Source organism: Pimephales promelas, chromosome 3 (assembly GCF_988280905.1).
Source record: "Pimephales promelas chromosome 3, fPimPro1.hap1.1, whole genome shotgun sequence".
NCBI classification, from domain to species: Eukaryota; Metazoa; Chordata; class Actinopteri; order Cypriniformes; family Leuciscidae; genus Pimephales; species Pimephales promelas.
The window spans coordinates 1035200-1048102 of record NC_142771.1 but is presented as its reverse complement, the minus strand read 5'-3'; the positions used below and the strand labels follow the sequence as shown (position 1 = coordinate 1048102).

Here is a 12903-nt window from a genome sequence, read left to right as displayed (position 1 = left end):
CATATTTCCACGTTGATTCAATGTCAGTTTGCTATCTGGGAAACCATCGTTTGAATGGTGACATTTGGGTACAAAACACACACAGGCATCTGGATCTAATTCCTTATCGCACCGTGATTTGTACTTTGTTGAGGGAAAATGTGTTATGCGGTGACGTCACATATGCAACGTGCTGTCTTTCTCGTTTTCTGTTCAACAACTGCTAGCCAAATAATCATACAATATACTGTCAAACTCGTTACATGAAAAATTATATTAAAAAAAATTCACAGACAACATATTTTCACATTCATGCCACAATTCGGGATCAGAAAATAATTATTTTCTCTCATTCACAATTGACGCTTTTTCAGGTCCACTTGGAGTTTTACGGATAGGCGGGACTTACCAGCTCGATATAGAGAGCATACGCTTCCGGCTTATGGGACCTTATTTCGGGAAAAATATGGTAGTCAATGCTGAGACAACTTAACTTTTTATTCCGTCTGAACTGTGCCCTGAAGTCATTGATGTTTATCCATTTAAAAGATAATTATGAAAGTCAACAAAGTCTCAGTTTGTCATAAAACAAGAGTAACATTAAGTTTTATGTGAAAATTGCTCAATGAATTACAGCTCCCGAGAAGCGGGAGCTGATTGGCTGCGGGGGTGTCCCGTATGCGCGTGCGTTGGAGGCTGATGACGTCACCGCTCGCTCGCGCCGTCTCCCTCTACTACCCTCGTTGAGTTTCAGCGTCGAGTCTTCTGAGGCGAGGAGAGCAGTTCACGGTATTTCTCATCTTTACACAACCATCACACACACTTTATACAGTTTGATTAAGCGACAGACTCATTTCTGTGTTGTTTTCATCGATCACAGAGATACTTGTGCGTCTTTTCTGGCGTCTTCCTTCTGAAATAAACAGTTAGTGCAGCAGCAGCGAGTCTGAGGAGAATATGGAGTTCATTCAGACCTGAGCGATTTTGTTGTTTGGTCAAGTCAAGTCAAAGTTTAAGATCTATAAAGGGAATGAATGGATCTCGATCTCAAGTGTCATACTGGAACAGATCTGCCAAATGATAGTTATTTTACTTTAATAATTTCATATACTTTACAGCCTATAATGAGCCACGCGAGACATTAAAGCAATAGCCTACTAATAAATATGTGTCCATACTCTTGGATCAATGGTGCTCTTTATTTTCACAAGTTTTATGGTAATTTTCAGTTTCTGCGCATATAAAATGTTATTATGATATATTGATTAATGAATCATAAGATCAAACTATATGTAGATTAAGTTGGACACATTATGCTGCTGTAATTATATATCTGTAGTGGTTGATGAAGATGAGTGTCATTTAGGGATGTCAATTTTCACAAATTCCCATTGATCAATCGTCGTTTAAATTAATGATCAATTAATCAATCATTAATTTATAAAGTTTATTCAAATGTTATTTAATAAAAATATCTCTTTTTTTCCCCCGCAAAATCTCTTTTTTCCAATCCTGCACATCATCTGTGAAGCTGCTCCCACTGCAATCACATCATCAGTGAAGCTCCTCCCACTGCAATTCTCCAATAAATGTTGTAAATTCCCATCAGCTACAAGTGAAGACGAGCATCACGAAGAGCTGAAATCTGCCAAGACTGAGTTTATTAAAGAAGACAGTGAGAACATGAGTGATCCAGAACCCTGCAGAATGAAACACACTGAAGATCCTGAAGAACAAAGAGGTTGGTGTTTATTCTTCATTCATTCATGATGCTGGAGAACATTTATGTTAGAAACATTCAAGCACTTTATCACTTTTAGATAAACAGTTAATCAATGCAATGCTACAGAACGTTCTAGGGGGTTTCAACAAATGGTCAGTAAATGGAGATTTGAGAAATGTTTATATTGATTGTCAACATGAGATTATTTTATTTCGTTTTCAACAATAAAACAATTATAAAATTGTTTTATTTTATATCTGGTTCCCAATTTGCAACAATGTTACCAGAATATTAGTCATTTTCAACAGTTTACAAAAGTATTATTTTTTAAGAATAATCAGGAAACATCAAGTTACTGAAAGTTATATTCGTCTGTAGGGGTGGGCGATATGACCAAAATTGTGTTTCACGATATGACTAATTTTATTTCACGGTAACGATATATTTCACGATATAGTTATTTATATAGTTATCCTCAAAAAAAAAAAGACAAAAAGGTCTTTGTATAATAAATAAACCCAAATACTTTAGAAATGAAAAGTATGTCACCTTTTTTTATTTTTATTTTATTTGGTAAATTATTTATTTGGTAAACTATTTTTATATCAAAATGTAGTAAACAAAAAACACTCAAACTTTTAGATGAACTTCCCACAACAGATTGATATTAAATACAACTTTAATTGTGCATTTCATCTTTAAATAATTTTTCAATCTCATGCATTGCTTTACTTCATCAATCAGTTTAAAATATAATTATAATATATATAATATAATTATATATATTTTTTTTTACCACATGTGCTTATTATACTGCGTTTTTAACGGAGAAGGGTATTCCTGCACAACCGGAGACTGCACTGTTGTTTTAACGGGCTTGTTTTGCTCTTTTTGTTATATCTGGCAACCCGTCAGTTCAGAAGTGACAAGAAGGAGAGCAGCAATATGAAAACCAAACCGCAGCAAGCTACTGTTAGTGTTGACTAAGTAGTTTAAATTATACACACCTTATAACAGTGCGTCGAACACCGCGCGTTCCCTTTCAGTACATGTCCACGCGCGCGTCTTTTAAATCAACAAAATGCGATCGATTAATTTGAGAGTGAAGTTGAAATCACGGATCGAATCAGAGGAAGATTTTATCAACTGGTTCAGTAGGCAATTGTTTGGAGTTAAAAAATATATAATTCGCGCTGCATATTTAGTAATTTTGCCTCAGAAACAGGATTATACATTCGTTTTAACAAGCAGGATGTTCATTCATGCTGAATGCGATTTTCATGTTTAAAAAGTAACTATACATAAGAGAAGGAAAGATGCGGATAACTATACATTATTTAAGGTTATTTCTCGTAATGATATTGATATAGCCTATGAAATGTTGTTATCAAGTAACTTCATGCTTTCCCCGTTGCGAACGTGCACTCGTCTAAACTGTAGCCTGGGTGCTGCTGCTCTGCTCAAGTTGACGGCTGCCTTTCCCCCGAACATATCACGTTAACAACAATCCTTTAGAAAATGTAATTCCTTTGTGGATCCTCTTGATCTGCTTTCTCCATGTTTCTTTGACAAATCTCAGCATCAGTCTCACGCGCGCTGCACGGGAGTTAACCACGACCCCTTATTTGCATTTCGTGGTATACACGGAATTAAAAAATCTGTTACGACTGACGTTTTCTATCGCGGTAACGATATATATCGCCCAGCCCTATTCGTCTGATATCATAAGTTATTCATAGGTTTAGAGATTCTTCTTACAGTAACTTTGGTAACAGGGTTGATGAATACAGTCAATGATACAGTTTGTATAAAAAAAGAAAATGGGTTCAGATTATTCTCTTGTCTTCCCATCATGCAATAGAAAAAGCCCAGATTATGTCACTTCCTGTGTGTTACAGTTTTAAGAAATGCTGTTTTTGAAAGGAGGAAAATCATGTCAGGAGTAACAGGGTTGAGTGAAACATGTAGGACACAGATAATGCTAATAAAAATGGTTCATTTAAAACTAGTTAAAGCCGCTGCCACTCTACACTTTGAGCATGTGAAGTTTATCACATTCTGTGGCTGCTTTTTTTTACTAGTGGTCGACCGATATATCGGCCTATATTTGAAATATCGGCATTGGCCGGAAATTTTTTCTGATTGGCCGATGTGTTGGAAGCGGGACTTTTATTTTGATGGTGCTGCTGACTTTTATTTTGAAGGGTGACGCAGAGAACACTAGCGCCTGAGTCTTCATTAGTTTATGATCTCTGTCAGTCATATCTAATGTTGGACAGAACTGGGGGCTTCAGAACTGGTAATCAAATAAAGTAAAAGGTATGTGAAAGTAATGCGTTTGCTTTGATATTATTTGTAACAGAAAAGGCAAACAATCAGCCTAAAATATTTTCTCATTTTCCTGTCAACATTCAGCAAATGTGCATCTACATCATTTAAGCAAATCTCTGAATATCTAACATTTAATTTCACAAATCTTGCAGATTTAATCGAATCCATCTTGTGAAGTGTACATTTGTAGCCGGCATAAACATGTTACTGCGAGTCAAGTCACCTTTATTTATATAGCGCTTGATGATTGTCAATTTAAAAGATACATTTTAAAGTCAAGAAAGTCGCAGTTTGATGTGAAACCGTTGAGGTATAAGACTGTGAAATTACGTAATTACAAAGACTACAAACCCCAAAGGCGCATATTTTCTCTCAATGAATGAAGCTAACTTTGCTGAGGCTAATGTCTGTCATTGTTTCTATAGTCTTACGTTATAATCGTAACGTTACGCCGTCATACCTGAGTGTGTTGTACCAGACTGCACACACATGAGCAGCGGATCTCACTCGTTGTTTTGCTTCCCGGGAGATGTAGTTCATTGAGCGATTTTCACATAAAACTAAATGTTACTTTTCTGTTTCATGACAAACTGCGACGTTTTTGACTTTCATAATTATCTTTTAAATTGACAAACATCATATGTGTAATTCAGGGCGCAGTTCAGATGGAATAAAAAGATAAGTTGTCTCTTGCCATTGACTTCCATTCATATTTTTTCCGAAATAAGGTCCCATGAGCCGGAAGAGGGGGGGCGGGACTTAGGCTCTCTATTACCGCCACCTACCGTATAAGATGACGTTATCAGCATGTATATCAGCTTATACGGTAGGTGGCGGTAATACTCGTAAGCGGTGAGAAGCCGGTAACAAGAAGTAGTCAAAGAAGAACGTCCTCATCTCAGTTCTCGCGCATGCGTTCTGGAAATCTCTTCCACTCTCGTCTCAAGGCCCACAAGGAAGTAATGGAACAGTCGAATAAAGTCTTTATTTATGTTTTGTTTTTTTCGCACAAAAAGTAGTCTTGTCGCATGATAAAGTTATAATTGAGCCACTGTAGTCACATGGAATATTTAAACATTTTCTTTAATGACTTTATGGGCCGTCAAGTGCCAGTCCCTTAGGAAGCCTATGTAGGAGTGATCCACCTCTCAGATTTAATCAAAAATATCTTCATTTGTGTTCCGAAGATGAACGAAGGTCTTACAGGGTTGGTACAGCATGGGGGTGAGTAATTAATGACTTAATTTTCATTTTTGGGTGAACTAACCCTTTAAACAATGACTTTTTTTGTGAAAAAACTGTAATGGGATTGCAGATTCAAGAAGTTGCCATTTAAAGTATATGGCCTGAGCATGTTTAAAAGATTTTTCAAAAATATAAGTTTATTAAATGTATCTAATTTATTAAATATAGATTTGTATGTGTATATATATATATATATATATATATATATATATATGAAGAGTTCAGATGCAAAAGCTTCTAAATGCCATTTGAAATGTTCTTCTTTAATGATGATTTTTGTCAAACTTGTATATTTAAAGCCACAATATGTAATTTTTCTGCTTTAAAAATAGCAAAAATAACTTTATCTATGTTATATATTTCTATTAGATGTGTACTTACATTATCCCGACAGTTTCCACCAACTTTCAAATACGGAGAAACTTATAGTTTAATTCGAAGACACGGGACGTTTCTTTATTTCCGTTTCGTCGCCCGTGTATGGCGTCATATAACCTTTGACTCCTCTATTTTCTCTAACTTCCTTGCGGAAACCGCCAAACACAAAGGGGAACACTGGACTACCGCCAATAAAGCAAAGAAAATGACGAAGAAAAAAAAGTAGTACGTATTTTTATGTGTGTAAATCACGTGCCCGCTCACGAGCGCTCACTCTTAACAGACACACTGTCCCCGGTGCTGCTCACGCATAAAGCGCTCCCCGTTCACAGTAACCGTGTCGTCTCATTCAAATCAGCCAACTGTTGCTGTTAGCGAGCCGCGCACATTGAATACTCATCATGAGTCAGGCTGCGAATGTACGTGCCCGCTTCAGCGCGCTCATGCTTACTAAATAAACGCCTCACCTCCGGCGCCGCGCACTCACTACATTCTCTTTAGCCTTTAGCACATAGTGGATGCATAACGCGAACCCAGTCAAACGTTTGACTGCAGTATCTTATGTGCTTTATAATCCGGTGCGCCCTATATATGAAAAATGTTCTAAAATAGTTCATTCATTGAAGGAGCGTAATATAAATACTTATATTCGTCTGTATTGTTGTTATGGACCACGATTACGCTTTGCCTGCACGTTCTGCTGCTACAGCCAGCTCATTAGCTAAAGCTCAAACGTACGGGTGAAAAATATAACCCGAGAAGGGTTTGGGAAAGGAGAAGCATGACACAGGTAAACATTGGCGTTGCATTTAAAGCTTCTTGACAAGCTAAATCTACAGAGAGATGCCGTATATCCGTATATTTTGTGAACCGATGATGTCATGAGCTGAGCTGGTTGTCATTGACAGCGACAGCAACTCCCGTGAGCCCACGCTCTTTCCCGACGTCATCAAAGTACGTCTTTTGTTATTATTTTAAACGAGTGACCCCTGGTGGCCAAAAATCGCATACTGTACGTTTAAGTTCAGTAATTTCACTTAAATAACAATTAATAGGTAATTATCATTGCCATTTAAGTGAAATCACTGAACTTAAATATACAAGCTTGATAAAAATGGTCATTCTAGAAAAAAATTTCAAATGGCATTTAGAGGCTTTTGCATCTGAACTCTTCATATATAGGCAAGGCAAGTTTATTTATATAGCACATTTCATACACAGTGGCAATTCAAAGTGCTTTACATGGAAGAAATTAAAATAATCGAAAGAAATCAGAATAATTAAAACAGTTTAGAATTAAAAAAGTCATAATAATAAAAATAAAATACAGTAAATAAAACAATTTAGAATCAAAAATAAAATGAAGTACAGTAACAGTCAGATGAACAGTGGCACAGTGCTCATTCAGTAAATGCAATCAATATAAATAAAAACAGTTAAGAGTAAAAATAAAATAAAGTAATACCCCTATCTAAGATGGAAGAGATTGAGCTGGTGCAACTGGGCCTCCAGCCCAGGGACCTAGAGCGTCGTACGTACTCTGCTGGGGTGGTGCTACACCAGTAATGCCCAGCGGGCCCCCACAGAGCACTTTTCTACCCTTAACAACGCTCTCAGCGACTTCTTATACTCTTAGCAGTATAAGTAACTTACTTCTTCACTCGCCTCATCGGAGTGAAGACTCTCCCGCTCTCCATCAAAATCTCTTCCAGTATACCCCTATCTGAGATGGAAGAGATTGGGCTGGTTTACGGTGCAACTCGACCTCCAGCCCAGGGACGTACTCTGCTGGGGTGGTGCGACACCAGTAGTGCCCGGCGGGGCCCCCACAGAGCACGTTTCTGCTGCCATTACCCTTAACGACTCTCTCAGCAACAGTTTAAGCAATTTACTTCTTCCCTCGCCTCATCGGAGTGAAGACTCTCCCGTTCTCCATCAAAATCTCTTCCAGTCAGAGCAGTAGCAGTATTAAAGCAGTTAAAGCAGTACAGTAAAAAGTAAAAACAGTCAGATGTACAGTGGCACAGTGCTCATTCAGTAAATGCATTGCTAAAGAGATGTGCTTTGAGTCTGGATTTGAGTGTGAATACTGTAGGAGCACACCTGATCTCTTCTGGAAGCTGGTTCCTGCTGCGGCTGGCATAATAGCTAAAAGCAGACTCTCCATGCTTAGAGTGAACCCTTGGTATTTTTAGCTGATGTGATCCTAGTGATCTGAGTAATATGTTGGGTTTATATTCAGTGAGTATATCTGCAATATATTGAGGTCCTAACCCATTGAATGATTTATATACAAGTAATAATACTTTAAAATCAATCCTAAATTTAACTGGGAGCCAGTGTAAAGACCTGAGGACTGGTGTGATGTGTTCATATTTCCTGGTCCTGCTCAGAATCGTGGCAGCAGCGTTCTGTATGAGCTGCAACTGTCTTATGGTCTTTTTGGGAAGGCCAGTGAGGAGGCCATTACAGTAATCCACCCTGCTGGTGATGAAAGCATGCACAAGTTTCTCTAAGTCTTGACTGGAAACAAAGCATCTAATTCCTGAAATATTTTTCAGATGATAGTATGCTGATTTAGTTATTGCTTTGACATGACTACTGAAACTAAGGTCTGATTCTAGAGACACACCAAGATTCCTGACTTGATTTTTAGTTGTTAGACCCCTAGTGTCGAGGTATGCATTCACCTCAAGAACTTCATCTATATATATATATATATATATATATATATATATACACAGTGGGTATGGAAAGTATTCAGACCCCCTTAAATTTGTTCCCTCATTATTGTACACACAGCACCCCATATTGACAGAAAAACACAGAATTGTTGACATTTTTGCACATTTATTTAAAAAAACCCCTGAAATATCACATGGTCCTAAGTATTCAGACCCTTTGCTATGACGCGCATATATTTAACTCAGGTGTTGTCTTTCTTCTGATCATCCTTGAGATGGTTCTACACCTTCATTTGAGTCCAGCTGTGTTTGATTATACTGATTGGACTTGATTAGGAAAGCCACTTGATTAGGAAAGCCTTCCCGTGGGCTCACCACCTGCAGGAGGGAGCCGTAAGGGGCCGGTGCAGAGAGGATTGGGCGGCAGTTGAAGGCAGGGGCCTCTGCGACCCGATCCCTGGACACGGAATCTAGCCTTAGAGAGAATCTAGCCTCAGTCACCTACTGGCGGGGAAGGAGCCCGAGATTGTGCGTGAGGTTGAGAGGTTCCGACTAGAGATAGTTGGGATCACCTCTACGCATGGCTTGGGCTCTGGAACCACACTCCTTGAGAGAGGATGGACTCTTCACCACTCTGGAGTTGCCCATGGTGAGAGGCGGCGGGCTGGTGTGGGTTTGCTTATAGCCCCCCAGCTCAGCCGCCATGTGTTGGAGTTTACCCCGGTGAACGAGAGGGTCGTTTCCCTGCGCCTACAGGTCGGGGATAGGTCTCTCACTGTCGTGTGTGCCTACGGGCCAAACGGCAGTGCAGAGTACCCGGCCTTCTTGGGGTCTCTGGGAGGAGGGCTGGAAAGTGCCCCGACTGGGGACTCTGTTGTTCTACTGGGGGATTTCAACGCTCACGTGGGCAACAACAGTGACCCCTGGAGGGGCGTAATTGGAAGGAACGGCCCCCCCCCCCGACCTGAACCCGAGTGGTGTTAAGTTATGGGACTTCTGTGCTAGTTACAGTTTGTCCATAACGAATACCATGTTCAAGCATAAGGGTGTCCACCAGTGCACGTGGCACCAGGACACCCTAGGTCGTAGGTCGATGATCGACTTTGTGGTCGTTTCATCTGACCTGCGGTCGTATGTCTTGGACACTCGGGTGAAGAGAGGGGCGGAGCTGTCAACTGATCACCACCTGGTGGTGAGTTGGATCCGATGGCGGGGGAGGAGGCTGGACAGACTCGGCAGACCCAAGCGTACTGTAAGGGTTTGCTGGGAACGTTTGGCCGAATCTCCTGTCAGAAAGATCTTCAACTCTCACCTCCGGTAAAGCTACAACCAGATCCCGAGGGAGGCTGGAGATATTGAGTCTGAGTGGACCATGTTCTCCACCTCCATTGTCGAAGCGGCTGCTCGGAGCTGTGGCCGTAATGTGTCTGGTGCCTGTCGAGGACCAGAAGTAAAGGATGCTATCAAGCTGAAGGAGTCCTATCGGGCCTGGTTGGCTCGTGAGACTCCGGAGGCAGCTGACAGGTACCAGCAGGCCAAGCGGACTGCGGCCAGGGTGGTCGTGGAGGCAAAAACTCAGGCCTGGGAGGAGTTCGGTGAGGCCATGGAGAAGGACTATCGGCTGGCCTCGAAGGGATTCTGGCAAACTGTCTGGCGCCTCAGGAGAGGGAAACGGTCCCCTACCAATGCTGTTTACAGTAGGGGTGGGCGGCTGTTGACCTCGACTGGGGATATCGTCTGACGGTGGAAGGAATACTTCGAGGACCTCCTCAATCCCGCCGTCACGTCTTCCATTGGAAGCAGAGGCTGAGGGCTCAGGGGTGGACTCGTACATCACCCTAGCTGAGGTCACCGAGGTAGTCAAGAAACTCCTCGGTGGCAAGGCACCGGGGGTGGATGAGATCCGCCCCGAATACCTCAAGTCTCTGGATGTTGTGGGGCTGTCTTGGTTGACACGCCTCTGCAACAACGCGTGGCGGTCGGGGACAGTGCCTCTGGGATGGCAGACCGGGGTGGTGGTTCCTCTTTTTAAGAAGGGGGACCAGAGGGTGTGTTCAAACTACAGGGAGATCACACTTCTCAGCCTCCCTGGGAAAGTCTATGCCAGGGTACTGGAGAGGAGAATACGGCCAGTAGTGGAACCTCGGATTCAGGAGGAACAGTGCGGTTTTCGTCCGGGCCGTGGAACACTGGACCAGCTCTATACTCTCTACAGGGTGCTGGAGGGTTCATGGGAGTTTGCCCAACCAGTCCACATGTGTTTTGTGGATTTGGAGAAGGCATTCAACTGTGTCCCCCGAGGCGGCCTGTGGAGGGTGCTCCGGGAATATGGGGTCCGGGGTCCTTTACTAAGGGCTGTCCGGTCCCTGTATGACCGAAGCAGGAGCTTGGTTCGCATTGCCGGTAGTAAGTCAGACTTCTTCCCGGTGCATGTTGGACTCCGGCAGGGCTGCCCTTTGTCGCCGGTTCTGTTAATAATTTTTACGGACAGAATTTTTTAGGTGCAGCCAGGGGCCGGAGGGTGTCAGGTTTGGGGACTACACGATTTCATCTCTGCTCTTTGCGGATGATGTTGTCGTGTTGGCCCCTTCATACCAGGACCTTCAGCATGCACTGGGACGGTTTGCAGCCGAGTGTGAAGCGGCTGGGATGAAAATCAGCACCTCCAAATCCGAGGCCATGGTCCTTAGCCGGAAAAGGGTGGCTTTCCCACTTCAGGTTGGTGGAGAGATCCTTCCTCAAGTGGAGGAGTTTAAGTATCTTGGGGTTTTGTTCACGAGTGAGGGAAGGATGGAACGGGAGATTGACAAACGGATCGGTGCAGCTTCAGCAGTAAAGCGGTCGATGTACCGGTCTGTTGTGGTGCTCTCACCTATGGTCATGACCGAAAGGACAAGATCCCGGATACAGGCGGCCGAAATGAGCTTTCTCTGCAGGGTGGCTGGGCGGTCCCTTAGAGATAGGGTGAGAAGCTCGGTCACTCGGGAGGAGCTCAGAGTAGAGCCACTGCTTCTCCACATCGAGAGGGGTCAGCTGAGGTGGCTCGGGCATCTGTTCCGGATGCCTCCTGGACGCCTTCCTGGGGAGGTGTTCCGGGTACGTCCCACTGGGTGGAGGCCCCGGGGGAAGACCTAGGACACGCTGGAGAGACTATGTCTCCCGGCTGGCCTGGGAACGCCTCTCTATCCCCCCAGAAGAGCTGGAGGAAGTGTCTAGGGAGAGGGAAGTCTGGGCATCTCTGCTTAGACTGCTGCCCCCGCGACCCGGCCCCAGATGAGCGGAAGAAGATGATATGCTAGGAAAGCCACACACCTGTCTATAAAAGACCTTTATAGACTCACAGTGCATGTCAGAGCCAGTGAGAATCATGAGGTTCAAAGGAACTGCCTGAAGAGCTCAGAGACTTGTGGCAAGGCACAGATCTGGCCAAGGTTACAAAAATTTCTGCTGCACTTAAGGTTCCTAAGAGCACAGTGGCCTCCATAATCCTTAAATGGAAGAAGTTTGGGACGACCAGAACCGTTCCTAGAGATGGCCGTCTGGCCAAACTGAGCTATCGGGGGAAAAGAGCCTTGGTGAGAGAGGTAAAGAAGAACCCAAAGATCATTGTGGCTGAGCTCCAGAGATGCAGTCGGAAGATGGGAGAAAGTTGAAGTAAGTCAACCATCACTGCAGCAATCCACCAGTCAGGGCTTTATGGCAGAGTGGCCCGACGGAAGCCTATCCTCAGTGCAAGACACATGAAAGCCCGAATGCAGTTTGCTAAAAAACACCTGAAGGACTCCAAGATGGTGATAAATAAGATCCTCTTGTCTGATGAGACCAAGATAGAACTTTTTTGCCTTAATTCTAAGCGGTATGTGTGGAGAAAACCAGGCACTGCTCATTCTCTTCCAGAAATTACTTGTAAGCCTCCTGAGATTCCCTGCGGCCTTTGTTAATTGCTGTGCGCCATTTGGTTCTGTCATTTGCAAGTGCCTCCCAGTTGTCCAGGTTGATGGAGAAAGCCTGAAGATCCCTCTTAATGACGTCTTTAAAACGTAGATGGGGGCGACCATGTTTGTGGGGGGCATTTGCCAGCTCACCATAAATCAAGATTTTTGGAAGGCGAATGTCGTTCATTCGATATATATGCCCTGTCCAACGGAGATGGCGTTAGCGAAGGATGGTGTACAGGTCACTAGAACCAGTTCTCTCAAGTATGGCAGAGTTTGGCAAATGATCCTTCCAGCATACACACCGAGTATGGAACGAAGGCAGCGGAAATGGAAGGCGTTAAGGCGATGTTCGTGCCTCCTGTATGTTGTCCATGTCTCACTTGCATATAGTAAGGTGCTCAATACACATGCATGGTACACACGGACTTTGGGGAGCAATGAGAGGTTCTTGTTGTGCCAGACATGCTTGCTCAATTTTCCAAACATTGTTGATGCCTTCCCAATGCGTATGTCAAGCTCTGCATCAAGGTTATTGTTGTTTGATACTGTGGAACCCAGGTAGGTGAATTTGTCTACCACAGATAGACATGTGTTGTTAATGTATACTGTAGGGTTTAGGGTTGCA

The 12903-nt window shown here is 43.0% G+C and overlaps 1 protein-coding gene across 1 annotated transcript in view; it reads left to right on the top strand.

Annotated features, from left to right (window-relative positions):
• The first annotated feature begins 694 nt into the window (after window positions 1-694).
• Window positions 695-12903, top strand: part of LOC120468246 (uncharacterized) — a 167872-nt gene continuing 155663 nt past the window's right edge. The window contains exons 1-2 of the mRNA XM_089129139.1: window positions 695-768; window positions 1511-1720. Of these exons, the coding sequence (XP_088985265.1) occupies window positions 1663-1720 (58 nt within the window). The 5' untranslated portion in view covers window positions 695-768; window positions 1511-1662. The remainder of the gene's footprint in view (window positions 769-1510; window positions 1721-12903) is intronic.